Below are 17,526 nucleotides of genomic sequence, written 5' to 3' on the forward strand. Positions count from 1 at the left end.
TATCTTGTCTCCCAGGAAACCACTGGTGAAGCTTCACTTTCCCCACCCACACTGCAGTAGAGGCTCAGGCCTCTGCAGTAGGATGGTTGGCTTTGCTGGTCTGGCCGTGGCGAGCCTATGCTGGATGCTTCCTCTCCTGGGGATGGAGAGAGGAAGGCTAAAGCAGCTGCCATGTCAAACCCCCTCTTCATCAGGTCTATACACTGTTGGGTGGAAAATGTCAAGTGGCGAAGATATCTAGGCTGCCCTGCGTCCCTACGTCAGCCTCGCTACTGTCCTAGCGTCACAGAGGGTATGAAGCACGCTTTGCAGGACCCGCCTTTGGTGAGCCAGGATGTGGAGCCCTGCCGGGGGAATTCCAGGTGCCCTACAGTGCTGGAAAACACGAGGTCAGTCAGTCGTCGACACCAAAGTTGGGGGGGTGTGTGTATGTGCACGTGCGCATGTAGGCGTACAACATGCATGCAGCTTGGGGAGCACAGGAGGAGACAGAACTTCATGCTGCTTTCCCCCTACCTCATACTGCGCCCTCGCTTGGCTGGGGTTTGCTTTTGTGTGGGTCTAAGCAGAAAGGTCTAACCCAGGCCTGTGTATCCTTAGGAAGCAGCGTGAGATAACTGGAAACCTGCTTTAAAGAGAGGGCACCCTCTCCACAACCACGGCCTATGAGGGAGAAAAAAAACAAGAAATAATCATAAATAGAGGGGTGCTGGGGGCCCCTCAAGTATAATACAATGAGACAAAGAGTTGAATTCTCTGGTATCACAGCATAGTCTGACGTAGCAGCTACTTAATCTACTTTCAACAGAGGTTTAAAAAATCACCTGGGAAATTCTGACAAAAGCAGGCAGATTAGAAACTGGGGCTCTTATTTCCTGCACAGTGGTGACTAGCTAGCTGAGCCCTCTGGGTGGCTGGGTAGGGGGCAGGTCATCTTACTAGAGGTGATCTGGGTCTGCTTTAAGGTTAGCCTGGTGCTGGAGACTGTCTCCTTCACCCTCTGGGGCAGGTCTGGGGCCCTGTCCCCTGCGTAAGCTGTATCTTTCCTATGCCAGAACTGCTGGTCGGAACTGCTGAGGCAATGCCCACAGTGCCTGACTGGTGTTTCTTTCTGGATCCCAGGGCAAGAAAAAACAATTCACACAAAGACAAACACTGAAGCCTCAGTGCTGCTGCTGTGCCGGCCTCGGCGTCCACTCCAGGCAGACTGAAGGCTGTTTTCAGACAAGTGAAATAGAAAGTATCCTTCCCTTAATTTAAAACTTAAACAACTGCTTCCATGGGGTGTGTGTGTGTCCCTGTGTGCGTGTTTTAATTCTTTTGAAGTGGGGACAGTGATTCTACTCCGAGAGTCTGAAACAAGGAAAGAAACCTATGGACAAGCCTGACACGAGGGCCTGAGGCAGGTGCTGCTCAGCCTGCGGCCATGAGGGTAGGGGTGACAGTGCTGTGTCCATTACTGTTGATCCTCCCTCCCGTCCTGGCTTGCCTGCTCCTCTTTTCCCTCAGAAGAGCAGAAATGGGCAGGAGAGATTTACATGGACTTGTGACCAGCAGCCCCAGACCAACCAGCTCCAGGAACTCCAGGCTGGACTTGAGGCATTAACTGTACTGACTCCCAGATTTCCCATCAGCCTCATGGCTTGCAAAGGATGAGCAGGCTGCACTTAGGACAAACTTGGCTAGAGTCACAGCCTTGGTGCCATTCCTGGCAGGAGCTGACCTTGCATCTACAAGCAGGAAATGTGTCTGTGTTCTCTTACAGTGGCTAGCAGCAATACAGCCCCTTTGAGACCTGGGTCCCCTTGGCATCGTTATCCGTAACTGTTTACTGCCTCCCTCAAGGAAGTATAAAGCCCAGAGTCAGGCAAAGTGCGAGAGAGAAGGACAACGACACAGTGATACCTGTTTACATGTGTTTAATGCTTCGCACTTTCCGATGCGGTTGACATGCACTGTCATCTCACCCTCACAACATCCCTGTGAGGTAGGAGCGGTAAGTGATGTGCTCACGGCCACACCAGTGTCAGGGGCCGGGTAAACCCACACTGCAGGTTTCCTAGTTCCCAGGTCCACACACTGTTCGTGACGCACAGTCTCTTTATGCCAACCAGACACAGAGGCAGTGAGGGGTGTCCTCTGGAGGCCAGGACGGGTAAACAGAAGGAAGGGCAAGAGTACAAGAAAGTCAGGGTCGACAACCACCACTGCCACTACCAATGTCAGGGAGCACACAGTGTTCCCTACATCTTGACCTTTGTCAGGTAAAAAGGCCTTATTCATTTATTCAAAGGACTCTCTGGACACACTCTCAGAGGAAAGACGCCTCAAGCCATGGCCGGGAGGTGAAACCCCTGACCCCTCCCATAGTGCCCCCCATCTGTGACACTCTGCAGCACAGGAAGAGGAGGGTGGTGAGGGCTGGCTGACTCAGCCTACAAGGGCTTAGAGATCTGGAGCTGAAAGGCCCAGCGCTGTTCAGCTAATGATCATTATTAACTCTGAACAGGTTTTGGCACGGCAGCCAACAGGCTCAGGGAGGATGCCCGGATCTCCCACAGCGACGTTTTAAAGACAAGACTCATGGCAGCCATGCACAGGGGTGGAAGGGTGGGGACAGTAAGGTACAAGCCACTGTCGGAGAGGGTGGGGAAAGAGGAGGTACAGGCTGGCGAGACAGCAGCCTACCTTCAGTGCAGCTGGAGAGCCAAGGTGAGGCTGGGAGACTTGTGCCATTCAACACCACTCCCAGCCATGATGGGACTCAAGGGAAAGATGGGGACCAGGGCTGGGGGCATCTGAACTCAGAACAGTAATCCTATTCCCATCTGCATTTGGATACAAAAACCTTCTATATTCCTAATGTCCTCAAGGTTGAGTTTGAATATAATTGTATTTGGAATCAGGATTTAGTGAGCCTGATATGCAAATTTGTGCAAATGACTCGCCTTTTTTTTTTTTTTTTTAAATTTGAGCACCCTGGCTTTTCTTTTTTTTTTTAAAGGCAACAAAAACAGGCTGACTACTAGCAGCTTTCTTTAATCAGGGGACAAGGGCAAAAGGGCAGCCATTTGCTTCTCCCCTACGGCCTCTGCCTCATTGCTGAGGTGCCCAGCTAATACCCCCGATGGGAGGTAGGGGGGAAGAGAGCCTGGTGGGAGGAGGAAACGCACAAGCAGGAGGCATATGCAGCCAGCAGCCACCAAGGTCCCAGCTGGAGGAAGAGTGCCCTGGCACTGAGGCCTAATGGTCGTCCAGCTGCTGCCCCAGGATGTGAGGGCAGGTGGTGATGGTGGAAGAAATGCAAAGAGGGGAGGGGAGGGAAGTCTCCCCTCCAATCTGGCCAGCCGGGAAGAAGGGCTCCTCCTGGTGACCTACTCCTCATACTGCAGTCAGACGGTTAAACAGGAGACCCCCTGTGCCCTTCTCTCTGCCTTGTGCCCCTGCCCTACTGGTCAGAGAGGTGACAGCTGCGGCCCCTTCCTCCTGTAGAATATAAATGACTTCTCCCTTCCTCCCAGGGCTGGGAATAGACATCAGCTGGCACAACCCACGCAAACTGCAGGCTGCCAGCCAGCCTGCCCGCCCGCCAGCCCCCGCACCACCTGGGAGGAGGCAGCACCTCAGGCAGGCTTTCTGGCATTGCCTGTTTGGCTCTCAGAGCAAGCCGGTGAACCTATCCGGCCCTTTCTCCCTGCCGCAGGCAGGGTGAGACTCTCAGCGCTGGCAGAGAGGAAATAGAATTCCTGATCAAAGCAACCTCAGGTTGAGAATCTGACCCATGCAGCCCCAGGAACCATCTCTCCCAAGTACAGACCGCACTGGGTAGTTTTAGAGGGAAGAGGGGGCATTGAGAGACAGAACAGCAAGGTCCCCTTTAGATGCTCAGGGTCTAGAGAGCTCCTGGGAGATGCCATTCGACCAAGGAGGAGCCCAGCGAGTCCAGTCAGAGGACGCCTCTGACCTGACAGTCCCCCTTCCTGTACTGTTGAATCACACCAAACTTCCTGTTTCTCTGCCACCCAGAGAGGAGGTCTTGAATCTTCAAAAGACCTGGGATATCTAAAACGCTGCCATCAAGGCATGCCTATCCCCCTGCTCCCAGGACCTGGAACTCCAGCCCCGACACCCCAGGCCTCCCAGAGTCCCACTGAGCTGTTCCCACCTGCCTCAACACTAGCTCTCCTGGTTGGCCATCTTCCATCCTTGCCATGATCTATAGAGGTCCCATCTCGCCAAGTGAGCCAGATCACAGTTAACCAGCCTGGCATCCAGCCCTCACCGCTGAGGGCAGTCTGGGGAACTACTTTCGGTTTGGAAGAAGGAGGGGATCTCTGCAGGGAGGAGGGCCTGGCCCTCATTTGCTAGCTAGCACCAAACTCAGCCCCATCCTGGGCCAAAGAGCTGGCAAGAGACAACAAGTGAGGAAGCTTGGCTGACAAGGGAAGAAAAGGGACCAGGGAGACTGTTCGCCCTCGATCAAAAGAGCCCTGCCCCGTTTCCTTGGCTCTTGCTTTGTTCAAAATGCTTCATAAGAGCTCCACGAAGCTATGTGCTGAGGCAAGAACCTGAGCCCCAAGAGCAAAACATGAGATACTCAGGATGACTTTGCCATTGAAAATGGATGTCAGGGGAAGGAGCACACCCGTGTGCTGCAGCCCTCAGGCCCAGATCCTGAGGTGGGCTGAAGGAAGATCCGAGCTGGGCCAAGAAGCACAGCCAGGAGCCAAAGGCTTGAGTAAGCCAAGGCCCTTTGGCTCCTTCCAAAGCTTTAAAGTGACTTTAGTGCCTTTACTTCTTAAGAGTTCAGGAGACCCTCACCTGGGCCCCTTCTCTCCGTGGTGCCTAACCCCTGGTGCCCTGGTCCAGAGGCCGTCAGTAGATTCCTAACAGGCCACAAGGGCAGACCTGTCTCTCCAGAGATGCAAGGAGATAGTGAATGTAAGAATTACATCCTGTGTCTGCTGAGCGGTCCAGCCCATTGTCCAGGGCTGGGAGGGTGTTCTGTGACATCAACCTCACAGACGCTGAATATTAGAGACTGTTTAGAAACATTCATTACACAGTTGAAGAAACTCAGGTCCTGAGACATATGACTTGCCTAAGGTCACAAAACAGAGCCTACGAGGACCGTAACCCATAAATAAGACCCATTGGCTCTGTCCACTACACCGCTTTCTCAAAAGTGACCCAGAGAGCCAAAGCTGCCATTCGTAAGTTACAAGAACCCAACTCTTCATTAGGCATGCAAGCAAGAAATGACTGAAACACCATCACCACCGCCAACCCACCCTTCTCTCTCCCATCAAGAGTAGAGGCTTCAGGATCAAGCTCCCCATCACCCTTGCACCCAGTACATCTCCCCATTTCGGCCCACTGAGTCATCATCAGCAATAGCAGTGTGGGTTTCTGCAGCCCCTGGCCCAGCCAAGAAGGACAAAAACCCCACCACTTTGGAAGTGGATCCCTTGAAAGTCTCCAAGGGAACCACTGAAGTCCAAGTCAGGTGTCCCATCTAGATTCAGAGTTTGGAGAAACTCACATTTCCATTTTCTTCCTTGGCAAGTAGGCGCTGGAGATCTGGTGCATGATCACCAGCGCTGGATAGAGGGGCAGCGCCAGGCACAGGTACCAGGCTGCACCTTTGATCTGGGCCTGGAACCACACTGAGTACATTCCCAGGAGCACCGTCACCGTAGCCATTAGGTAGACCACGAGTCCACACGTCAGATGGTAGAGCTTGAGGCGGGCCACCCTTGAGACCCTGGCTGCCCGGGGAAAGAGGAGGCAGAGCCCACACAGCGCCTGACCAACAGTGGCCAGCAGTGTTAGAGCCCCTACCCAGCTGTGCCAGGACACCAGGTGGGGCAGCTCACTGCGGGTTCTGCTGGAGATGATGAAGCCCAAGCCCAGGGCTGCACAGAGGACGGCTAGGGTCTGCCCTGCCCAGTGGAGTCCGATCCGGGCCTTTCGGGAGCAGAAGAAGAACGGGGAGTGCTCGGGTGAGAAGAGCAGGATGGCCTCAGCCATGCAGAGGCAGAACTGTGAACACAGGAGAGGGCCAGTGAGCCTAGGCCCAGCTTGGAGGCCAAACAAAAAGTGGTCTCATACATCCAAACAAGAAGACAAAGGGTAAGGGCTAATGAACTCCTGCCTTATAGGTCAGCATTGCTGGGCACAATTGAGAATGAACACCTGGGTGGAAGTCTAGTTATTCAGGATGACATCATGCCCCTGCCCCCCTCCTCCTCCACAGTGACTCTCATTTCTTGCCCAATGGGAACAGCAAACGCTAAACTTCCTCCTGAACTTTGGAGGAGAAGCGACTGGCTATTACTCCTTCCACTTCCTCCTTTCGGGGCTCTAGGGGAGAAAGAAATCTCTTCCATGCCCTCCCCCTGCTTCAACCACCTGACACTACCTACAGCCCAACCCTCCATGTTTCCCAATCTCAGAAGTTCCAGGGAATGATGGCGCCCTGTCTGTCTCCCCCACCTCTCTAAGCCTTAGCAAGGCTGAGCCTTTTGAAGGCTGGATGCTCCCCTAGGGGCATATCCAAACAAATCAGCTGCAGACAGAAGCCCAAACTCACCGCCAAGGCCATGAATACAGGGTGCCAGGAGAAAAGACCTAAGAATCAAAAAGAACAGACTGACGGCTGAGCACCATTGTTTCTGCCCCTGAGGCTGGCTGGAGCCCAAAGAATCCGACTACAGGGGAAAGTGTACTAACCCCTACTAATCCTAATCAGAAATCAGGACCTCAGGGCAAGATGGAGCAGCCAAGGGGCCTTAGGGTGAGCAACCAAGAGGACAAACACACCAGTTCGGCCTGGGTTTCCCATTGGGCACCTCGCAGCTGTCAGCCTAGTCTTAGAATAAACCTCGTCCTCCCTCCTTTACTTGTATTCTTATGAGGGGCTCTGCTTATGATGCACTCACTAGTGAGTCCAGTTGTCTGTCTCTCCTTCCCAGCACCCAAGGCCCCACCCTTCCAGGACCCAGCCCCCGAGCTCCGCCCCACCACGCCCTTACTACCCTTCCACGGTCCGCCCTTCCACTGCTGGGGTCCCCATTCCACGTCTCCTAGCGCTCCCAGGAGCTGCCCCTCCAGCATTTCGGCTCCGCCCCCTTCCCTGGCCCCGCCCCGCCCAGTACACTCACTGGTTCCTGGCCGGGACAGCACAGTCAGAAAGATGGTGAAGCCCAAAGCTACCAGATGCGCCAAGATCCCACTGCCTCTCCGCAGCCAGCGGGTCAGTCTCGGCTCCCTCGTTGGAGCGGGAACCGGACCTACCTCCACCGTCTGCATGGCCGGCCGGGCCGGGCCAGCGCACGCTCCCAGCTGCCAGAACGCGTCTTCCGGGTTTGAGATCGCGGGGGCGGCCGCGGCTGCGGAGAGGCTCCTCCCCCGGACGCCGCCAGCAATGCGGCGGATTACGCCCACAGCGCCCTCTGGAGTCTGGGGGGGAAGCGCATCTGCCCGGCAGAGCACCACGGGCGAAGGGCATCGGACAGCTCCTGGCCCAGTGCTTAAGCCAACCTTATTGTATTTTTATGTCTGCAAGGGCTCATGTCTCATGTAGCCTGTGGAAATTACACTTATGGCAAATGACTTCACCCAAACCCCGAATCACAAATTTGGTACACTGAACCGAGAGTGTGAAACCAGTATTTTGAGTAGTTTTACAGAAATACTGGATTTCTCTGGCTGCCCACTCTCTCCTACCATCCCTTCTGTTAAAGGAATGATTCCTTCCTGCCTAAAAGCAAGATTGAAAGAAAAGGACAAGCCAAAAAATAGTGCCCTGTGCCTAAGTGAATTCAGGTTTGAGGACCAAAGGAGGGAGATGCAACAGTCTGATACTCTATCTGCACAGTAATTGTCCCCAGCGAGATAATGGAAAAACTAGGGCACTCCCAGCCCTTGCCGCCTCCACGCCATCTGCTCAGCCCTGGGGAGCCAGGCAATCCTGAGGGACCAGGGCCTCCCACACTCCTGCTGCCTCCCACAGCAAGGGAAGTTCTGTAAGTGATCATACCTTTTCCCTTCTTGCCTCCAAAAAAGGTGTGGTTCAGCTCAAGAAAGCCTACCTGAGAGGGACTGTACCCCCTTTTTAAGGGAAAACCCACAGGCCAGGGGGAGAGAGACCAAAACAGGCAGTCTTACAGAAATCAGGGACCAACTCAATTCAAGCACCAGTGGTGAAGATAAAGCAGAAGGGCAGGAACAGCTGGAGAAACTGAGGCAATTAATTCTGAGATGGGATGGAAGCCCAGGGTTGCTGAAGACCAGGAACTCCCACAGACCCTCAGGGCAAAGATCTGAGAGTGGAGCCAGAGGTGCGGCTCTCTGAACCCCCAATCAAGCTTCCCTTCCCAATGAGACTGGAGTCTTCTCTGGGGTCAAGATTCTGGGGAGCCTTACTGAACCACATGCTCATGATCATGTGCAGAAAGAAGACAATGTGGAAACCCCAGCCATGTCCACAGTTTCAAGGGACAAAAATATAGGAGCATGAGACTTTCGTAGGCAAGCAATGGGAGCTGGAGTGTGGCTGTCATCTCAGCCTCCTGGGGTGAGGTTGGGGACAGTGAGGACCATCATTTGTTACATTTTTCCCCCATCCTTTTCTATGTTTCTATTTTTATATTTTCTTAGCAGAAACAGAACAAGGAGACAGTCTTGAGGTATTTTAAAGAGTTTTTTTTTCTTAAAAAAAATAATATAAAGTTATAAAAAGCGGCAGCAGCCTGGGGCCCGGATCTGGAGGGGAGGAGGTGCTGGCGGCTCCATCACAGTGGGCAGGCACTTTCTCGTTAATGGGCTTTTGACTGCAAGAAGACAAGAGGCAAGAGACACAGTCAGGCTGGGGGCCTACCAGTCCTCCTACCCACTAAACTGTGTAGACCACAAGAGCTAAGGTTTAATTTCCTCCTGCTGGCCTGGTGAGGAAAGCTGAGCAAGGAAGAAGATGAATGCCAGCCCAGCAGGGCAGCCTAGAGAACACCCATGCATGCATGTACACACACACACACACACACACGCACTCAGGCCCTGGGCAACTGTCAAACTCACTACTCTCATATGGGTGCCAGAAGTGTTGATATGAATCTGGCCCATGCCGAAACCAGAAGAGCATTCCCCCTTCCCACCTCCAGTAACTCCTTCCTGGCTGACATCATATGGACAGCTCCTAGCACGCTACTCCAGGGCTCCAAGAGCAGAGGCAAATAAATCTGGATGCTGGCTTTACCAGAAACCCTGGAGAACTTGCCTGGCACCCGAAAACCTGGAAGTGGACACATGTGCAAGGTGGGCATACATGCATATATGGACCTTGAGTTATGTCCCTGCCCTTCCATGCCCTGATGCCCAAAGGCAAAACCAATGAGTGAGGCTGGCCCACCCACCCTGCTACGCAGTGTGTTAGGCCATAGCTCCGGGACCCAAGCTCAGCCTCACTGCCCAAACCGGTATCAGAGCTCATGGAGTCCAACTTCCTTTCCTTCATGGGACAGAGGTAGCTCCAGTTCCTGGAGAAAGGGCCACAGCCGATTCAGAAAGTGGCCCTTTGATTAAAGCAAAAGCAGGGTGGGTGAGGGGGAGGCAGAGCCAGCCTCTCCTTAACCCCAAGGGAGAGAGCTGGGGCTAGGGAAAGGCCCATCAAACAAAAGTTGAGGTCACCTTGCAAAGAGCTGACCCACCTCTCCCTAAAGTAGGTGTCCCAAGAACTCTCAACTTCCCTTTTCCCTTCCCTGTGCAAACATTCACTTAGCACCTTTTCGGTCAGGTTTCCACCATGCACCCCACCCTCATCCATCTTGACCCTTCCCTATCCCAGCTCTTCAGGGAGCTGGGCTGGTACCTTCAGTGTAGAACACTTCTCCTCAAAGGCCAGGGCCGGACCCGGCTTCTTACGGCGCACAGAGCAGGCCGCATCAGCAGGGGGGCCGGCCTGGCAGTGCTTGGCCTTCACTGGCCGGCAGTAAGTGGCCAGGTTTTTCCGCTTCTTGGCTACCTCCTCCTCGGAGAGGCAGCTGGTCGGCAGGGCCTTGGCTGGCTGTCCAGCCGCTCCCCGACTGTCCAGCTGAGAAGCCTTGACTGGTGTGGGGAGCTGATGAGGGGAGCTCCGACAGTCCAGGGGCCCTGCCCTCTTCACTCTTGGCCCCACTGTCCCATTAAGCCCCATGCCCAGGGCTGTTTTAGTCTTGGCTGAGAGGCCCCGGCAGCCAGGTTTGCCTTTTCCAGTGGGTTCCAGGATGCAGGTCCGTTTGAAGGTAGTGGGGCCAGGGGATAACTTTCGCTTTCGAGAAGGGGCCTCCAACTCAGCCCCATCTTTGCCTTTGGACAACTTGCTGGCCTTCGAAGGCGGGAGCTTGCTGAAGGACGGGGATGGTGTGTTGGCAGGCAATGGTGAGGTGATGGCCTGGCTTCCGCCCATGCACTCCGCCTGGCTGCAGGCAGCTGCCACACTGGGGGAACCTGCAGGGTAGCTGGGGACAAGGCTGTCCTTGGTGGGGGGTGTAGAAGCTGGGCAGGCAGGTCTAGGGGGTGGGCATGGAAGGCGGGGGCAACTGCCTGTAGAGGATGGGCTCAGGGGAGCAGATAGTGGGGAGGTGACAAGGTGAGATGGAGGCTCCGCCGCCGGTGGGATCTTCCTGCAGCAAAAAGAGAGCCCCACTGTCATGCCAAGCAAAGGAGAGGGCCTCTCCACCAAGGTATCAGTCCCTCGGCCCCGCCTAGAAATGGCCCATGAGTTCTGGCAGTGCTGCCATCTGCTGGGAGATGCTGGAACTGAGCATCGGGAAGAAGGCACAGAGGTAAAGCAGGAATGAACTAGTATAGAGAGACCTATTTAGAAACTCATTTTAAATCTCAGTTTGGACATGCTCTACCCCTAGTTACCCAAAAGGTACTGGAAATGATGGATAAGAGTCAAGAGTCACTCCCAGGCCATCCATTCATGCCTCACCTTGGCCCAGCTCCCCACCTCCTCCTCCTTTTAGCTGGGGTCTTCCTGGCAAACAGCCAAGCCACATCTATAGATATGTATGAAAAATGAGGACTTCTAAAACCCATGTATGCTTGGGGCCTGGGGAGGGAAATTCTGAGCTCAAGAGACTCACTTCCACATGTGCGAGCTGAGGTGGCGTTCCAGCATGGAGCTCAGTGCCGAGCAGAACCGGTCCAGCCGGCGGCTAAACACGTAGCACCCTGGACTCACCAGCCGGCTCCCAAAGGTGCAGAACTGGAGGCAGAGGGGAAGGTACATGGTTAGCAGGGATGGCACCTATACGCAGACTCTGACTTCCTCCCCACACCGTGGGACAGGAGGGCTAGGCCACCCAACACCCCAGGTCCCCGCCCCAGGTCCTTACCGCCTGTGGCCGCGGGGGCCGGGTTGCATAATGGCAGTCAGCGGGGAGGTGGAGGTCCTCAGATGTCCCCTCCTCCTCACTTTCCTCACTGGAGGCCTGGGCCCCACCCCGGGGCAGGGGGAAGGGAAACAGGCCTGGGTCCCCATCACCAACACAGGGGCCTTCATCATCCAACTCACTCTCAGAAGAGGCCCGGGACCTGGAAGGGCCAAAGGGGATGTGAGGGCAATGTGTCAGGGTTGGGGTATCCCTGAATCCCCCAAGCTCAAAAAGCCAGGGCAGACACCCTGCTGGGCAACCAGACAAAGAGGAAGGGAGGACAGGAAGGGAGGAAACGACAGAGCTCACAAAGTAAGGGCCAGAAAGATCGGGGGCCACAGCTCCCAAGGGGTTCTCTCCCCGGCCCCTTCACTTCCCGGGCCCTGCCTCCTCAGGGGAAAAATCTGCTCCAGATTCGCCTCCTCCAGAAAATCTTCTGAGTTTAACTGTACCCAGCTCTGGTCAGCCCAGTCAATTCTCTCAACCCCCTTCTTGCATCACATATTCCTGTGAGCCTGTCTGAAGCTGAGCCTGTGTCTCGTGTCTGCCCCTCGTGTTACAAGCAGAGATGCGTGTGTGTCTCCTTCGGCGAGGCAGGCTCTCCCCGGGGTCCAGCGCAGCCTCTGCACACGAAGGGGCCAGTGAATGAATACACAGTAGGACTGCCTCGCCCAGGACCCTGACCCTTTCGGCTCCCCAATTACGAGTTTTGGCCTGTCGGAAGCAACTAGGAAAATGTTTTCATCCTGGGTGTTGGAACTGGCACACTACAGAGGCTGGGGCGCCGTGGCATGCTTGGTTAGAAACGGGGAGTCACCTACTTCCGCACCCGCCAGGGACCCCGGGCCTTCCCCCACACTCAAGGCAGAGTGAACAGCATCTTCCAGGATACTCCCTGGGCCTGTTTCCAGGGATCCCTGATGGCTTGGGGTCAAGTGTCCCCAGGTGAGATGGGGGCTGGAATCTGGACATACCTGGGCAGTGCACAGTATGGGTAGGTCTGCTTGGCACGAGCAGAGAAGGTGCTGCTGGGAGTGGCTGCCGCTGCCACAACCTGGGCTGAGGAGAGGGGCTCCTGGTGGGGGCGCTCGAGAGCCGGCTCCTTGCGCCCGGGGCTCTTCTCCTTGGGGGACTCCCCTTTGCGGGAGTTGGCCTTCAGCTCTGCCACCAGCACGTCAAAGTCCTTGGCCCGGCCCTGGACCTCCCGGCGCTGGTGCACCGAGTGGATCTAGAATACAGCAGGATGGAGGGGGGGGAAGGGGGGTGTGAGCTGAGCAGGGGTGAGGGGCAGCGGTGTGCTCTGGCCTGGGCAAGCGGAGAGAGAGGGGGTGTGAGTGTGTTTGTGGGTGTGACTGTGCGTCTTCGCTTCACTCCCCTACAGGGCAGAACCCTTCCTCGGTCAGGATGGGGTGGGTGGGTGGGGTACTGGATGCCACCCCCTGCCTGCTGCCTCCACCCTGGGCCCCCTGCGAACAGCCTCCTCTCCCTTTGCCCGATCTTGGCTTCACCCCCACCCCTGGTGCTGCATCTTGGAGACCTTAGTTCCTCTGCCTGCCCAGGGCCCATGCCCCTCACTGTGCGGTGGGAGTGGGACTTACCTTGCAGGTCAGCAGGCGGGTACAGATCTTTTTGGTCTCTGGATTAACTACCCCACACTGCCTGTTGAGGTCGCACTCCTTCCCTGTGGGGAGAGTGGTTCCCATGAGCCCCAAGGCCATTTCCAGAAGGCCCACAGGAGAGCTGGGCCAAAGTCAGAAGAACCCCCAGCCCTCTAGTCTGGGGCTACAGCTTCCAAATAAACTCCTCTGGGCATCTGCAGCTCTTTGCCGGATGCGAGAACCATCCCCATCCCCGTTCCCAACCCAGACACTCCTTTTGGGGACTCCAAGCCCAAAACACGGCAACACATATCAAAACACAAAAGCAGTCACAGGCATCTGGGATGCCAGCGAAACCAGCTGCGGGAGGTTTCTGGTGCCCTGGATCTAAGTGAGAAAAGATAAAGGTCACCAGCTTAAGGTGAGGAAGAATAATCACTTGCTTGGGCACAGGCTCCCTTAGCCTTGGCCTGGGATGAAGAGAAGCTTCCCAGAGGGCAAGCAGCTCAAATGTGTGTTCATATCGAGGGGTGACTAGGGGCTCCTGCACCCTGGCAACCTGTGATGGTCAGGCCCACTCCTTCCTTCTCCCCTCTCCATCCGGCCCAAGGAGAGAACAGTCCAAAGGAGTCCCCACTCTACCTTCCTGAACCCCAAGACCATGACTACTCACGAGCCATCTTCCGGTGGGTTTTAGGGGGCAACCTGGCCCCACTAAGCTCCTTTTCAGGGGGGCTGCCGTCGGCCCGGTGACTGGGGCCCTCACTGGGCGTTATCTCGATGCTCTCTCTACCAGGAGGTTCTTTAGAAGGGGGAGCCATGGTGATTTTTCCAGGGGAGTCCTTGGTGAGGCTGCCTGGCTGGCTGAGGAAGGCAGAGGGAGGGGCCACCCTAATTCCGTGTCCGTCGGGCTTCGGAAGACTGGACATCTTCTCCAGATTCACCACAGGCACGAACAGGCTACACATGGAGAGAGGGTGTGGGCTGGGGGTAGGGAGGCTGGGCCTGAGCCTTGGGCTCTAGTCCAGAGCCATCGCCTTCCCAGCCCTGGAACTTGGGTGGGCTCCAGCATGGATGCAGAACATGGGAAAAGGGGACCCCATATTCCCTGGAGCACACGGAAGGGAGCTGCGGAATGAGTTGGCTGCCTCCTGCTCTGATCAGTGCTCATCGCCCCACGGCTGCCTCCTTCTGTGTCAACCCCTCCCTGGGCTAGGGTCAGGGCCGGTCTTTGGGAGTCTCCAGCCTCTCCTTACCAGAGGTTGTCCTTCTGGGTCTTCTCAGGAGGCTGGTGGCCACGGCTCCGGGACCCCTGGCCCTTCTCCCTGGAGGAGGTTTTGGTGGAACCTGGGGCCCTACAAGCTGGGCCCTGCCCATTCACTACATGGCATTTCTGAGAGCTGGCAGGGGCTGGAGGTGGGGGTGGGGCCCGGGCGTAAAGCTTGCTGAGGGGCCCATGTCTTCTTTCTGTCACCAGGAGGTGGAGAGAGTAATCCAGGTGAGTGGTATCAACTGCCTCCTTCCCCAGCCTTCTAACCCTGCTCACAGACTCATGATAAAGAATCTGGAGTTTCCATAGCTTGGATTTTAAACGTGTTTCCTTCCCATATGAACCTGAGCCTTCAAGGCTCAAAATTCTAGGATTCTGCTTCCTGAACCTCTTAGCTCTTCCCTTAACTCCACTAGATCTGTTAGAAGTTTATCAGACAATAACCCCGACCTGCCACAATCCTCTGAAGCTGGCCCCAGGACCTTCCTAATCCCAAGGCCTCCCTCCATTACACACATGAGTCCCAACTGTCCCTGTCCTCAGAGTTCCACGTTCCACCTTCCCTTGCCCCCTCTATCTCCTCCCTAGGGCTCCCCTCACCGCAGTGCTTCTGGAAAGCTTGAGGCTTCACCACTTGGCTGCAGTGGTTACACACAACCAAATAGAAGTCGTCATGGGCAGGGCAGTGCCCGAAGATGGACATGTCTGCAATGACAGAAGCCCATATCACTGGGGCTGGGGACCCCAGGGTTTTCCTGTAAGGTCAGTAAGCACTCCCACCCCACCACTTAGAAGACACTTCCCCTCCCGGCTGACGCGATAGGCTTTCTGCTGGATGCTCCCAGCTTCCAGAGTTCAACCTAACCAGTCCCTAAGAATGGGGGCTTTCAGGTGAGCGGGCACCAACCACCTATGATTAGGATCTCCCACAACGGGTCACACAGCAGCCAGGGGAACGGGCTTACTCAGACCTATCAAAGTGAGGATCCCTGGACCTGCTCTTCAAGCAGCCACCTCCTGGGATGGGGTGGAAGAGGGGAAGGTGGCCCTGTCCGCCCTGGGCCCCGCCCTAATGTGTTGACTCCCACCTTCTTTAATGAGGGTCATGGCATCCAACTTCTTCGTGTTTTTGTTACTCTCCTCCAACTCAGCCCCTGGAGGAGAAACAGCTCAGAAGGACCATCCCCTTCCCAGAAGCCCCATATCCTACCTGACCAGGGCCTGCAGCCGGATGGTAAAAAGCCCATACTCCCTCACGAGCTCCTGGTACTGAGGATCACTCGGAGAACCTTTCAGTGGGTCATTCCCATGTGCCCTTTCTTCCTACATCTGCTACCTGTGGAGGAGCTGGGCCCGTTAAGAGGGATCCAGCCACCTTTCTTATGGACACTTTACTCCAAGGTGCAATGCAGGGTTCCGATGCCGACTAGCTGAGTGATTGTGGGTAAATACCATCTTTCTGGCTTGCTTCCCCAGTTAAATGGGAAACAGTCCTTAACATATTTTACTATAGATCCACGAGTCCCTTCTTGAGATTTTTCAGATGGGTCCTTTCTGCTTCTCTGTAGCATTCCAAACAGAAACTCTCCCAAGTCTCGATCCTAATAAACTCAATTTTGTTCCACTAGAGTTACCATGGCATTGTCAAAGTTACATCCAGCTTTTCAGGTCCTACGTTGATAAGACGACCATAGAGCAGAGAAACTGCTGTCTTGGGGCCCTTGGCATGTTCAAAGTTCCCTTGGTCAGCTATGCAAGCCCCTCCCCTTTTTAGGGGGGCTTTGGGCAAGGGTTGCCCTTGTACCTCAGTTTCTGGGTGAATGACAAAAACATCTTGGCTGTGCAAAGCAGCTCTTTTCCCATCCCCCGACTTTACTCCTCTCCCCTCCCTCCTCTACGCCCCCTCCCTGTCCCTTGAAAAAAAAATCAATTCTGAGTCACCAAACCCGTCTGATTCCATTTCCGGTTCTCAATGCACCCAGACCCTGACAATGGCCCCATCCCTGCCCACCCAGCAAGTGGAAGTCCCTGGGGTGGCCTGGGTTCCCACTTAGGTCTGCTTCTGAAGCCTACTAATATATTTGCCCCTTTCTAGGATGAGAAGATTGTCGAGAGTCTTATCATCTCCAGATATAAGAGGTGGTGGGTTAGGCATGCAAGAGACAAGAGGCAGCTCCCACTCTTCAGTCCCTTAAAATGCAGTGATGGACAGAAGTGAACTGGGAGCCAGACATCTCAGAGGAGAACAAGTGTCATCGGAAACCGCATGGAGCGGTCCTCCTCCTCCACCTCTTCTCACTTGCAAACTTCTTCAGGGGCGTGATGCCTGCTGTCACCCTAAAGGCCACGAGGCCAGGTGCCCCCTGGGGCCCAGGAGACAAAGATCAGAAAGGGCTGTCAGCCCGCTCACCAAAGACACTCGGGGGCCTGGAGAAGATGGGGGTCAGGGGAGAGAGCAAAGAGGCAGGGCAAGAGGCCCAGGAAAGGGCGGTGGGTTGGAGGCATGGATGGATGGACAGACAGGGGGAGGAAGGGAAAGGATGGATAGATAGATGGATGGACCGACGAACTAACGCAGAGGGGGCAGGAGTCCAATAGCACCGCAGACGGCAGGCAAAAGGCGAAAACGAGCAGGAGGTGTGGGGCAGAAGGCAAAGGAACAAGGGGGGCTGGAAGGGGGGCACAAAAGTGGGGTGCGTGGGAAACACGTGGAGAGGACTACTGCGGATGGGGAAAACCCGAGGCAGGTGCAGGAGGGGCGGAAGCTGGACGACAGCAAGCAAGGAGAAAGATAAAAGCAAGCAGATGTGGGGGCAGGTATTGGGCACCAGCAGAGTCAGAGGTGGGCAGGGTGGGCTGTGGGCGGTGAGCCGGCGCTAGGACCCGGAGGCGCGACGGTGGCAGAGAGGGCGGGCACTAGGACCCGGCGGGTCCTTTGTTTGGGGGGCCGGGGAGCCGGACGGCGGCTCCCGTCGGCGGCTCCCCTCTGCTGGAGGGGGCCCGTAGAGGGGGAGGGGAGACAGTGATGGGGTCCCCAGACTCTACGGTAGCTTCACTCACCGTCGGCCACGGGCAGGTCGGCCCGTTCCACCCACGAGGTCCAGCTCTGTCCCGCGAAGTCATCGAGACTCGGCACCCGCCGCTCCAGAGCGGCCATTGCTGCCGCCGCGCGTTCACGCACCGCCATCACCGCCGCGGACGCGCGCCCGCCCCGGCGCCGCCGCCGCGCGGCCCCCTC

General features: G+C 55.8%; 2 protein-coding genes across 6 annotated transcripts; both read right to left on the reverse strand.

The window, feature by feature from the left end:
- Positions 1-1,902: 1,902 nt before the first annotated feature.
- On the reverse strand, positions 1,903-7,375 carry LOC107516152 (cytochrome b561 domain-containing protein 1). 2 transcript variants are annotated; one of them, XM_016155630.2, is made up of 3 exons: positions 7,164-7,375; positions 6,593-6,630; positions 1,903-6,042 (listed from the first exon to the last, which is right to left on the reverse strand). In XM_016155630.2, the coding sequence occupies exons 1-3, from the start codon at positions 7,309-7,311 to the stop codon at positions 5,539-5,541; spliced, it is 690 nt and encodes a 229-aa protein (XP_016011116.1). In that variant the 5' UTR covers positions 7,312-7,375; the 3' UTR covers positions 1,903-5,538. The 2 variants fall into 2 exon arrangements, with proteins under 2 accessions (XP_016011116.1, XP_016011117.1); XM_016155631.2 differs by lacking the exon at positions 6,593-6,630 and having other exon boundaries at positions 7,164-7,354.
- Positions 7,376-8,685: 1,310 nt separating this feature from the next.
- On the reverse strand, positions 8,686-17,518 carry ATXN7L2 (ataxin 7 like 2). Of its 4 annotated transcripts, XM_016155625.2 has the most exons (12): positions 17,349-17,514; positions 15,377-15,442; positions 14,889-14,993; positions 14,275-14,485; positions 13,692-13,978; positions 13,019-13,101; positions 12,395-12,648; positions 11,382-11,580; positions 11,130-11,251; positions 9,869-10,661; positions 9,156-9,292; positions 8,686-8,834 (listed from the first exon to the last, which is right to left on the reverse strand). In XM_016155625.2, exons 1-11 carry the CDS (start codon positions 17,473-17,475, stop codon positions 9,197-9,199), a joined length of 2,343 nt encoding a protein of 780 aa, XP_016011111.1. In that variant the 5' UTR covers positions 17,476-17,514; the 3' UTR covers positions 8,686-8,834; positions 9,156-9,196. The 4 variants fall into 4 exon arrangements, with proteins under 4 accessions (XP_016011111.1, XP_016011113.1, XP_036090996.1 ...); XM_016155627.2 differs by lacking the exon at positions 9,156-9,292 and having other exon boundaries at positions 17,349-17,518; XM_036235103.1 differs by lacking the exon at positions 14,889-14,993.
- Positions 17,519-17,526: the final 8 nt, after the last annotated feature.

This window comes from Rousettus aegyptiacus, unplaced genomic scaffold, assembly GCF_014176215.1.
Source record: "Rousettus aegyptiacus isolate mRouAeg1 unplaced genomic scaffold, mRouAeg1.p scaffold_m13_p_17, whole genome shotgun sequence".
NCBI lineage: Eukaryota > Metazoa > Chordata > Mammalia > Chiroptera > Pteropodidae > Rousettus > Rousettus aegyptiacus.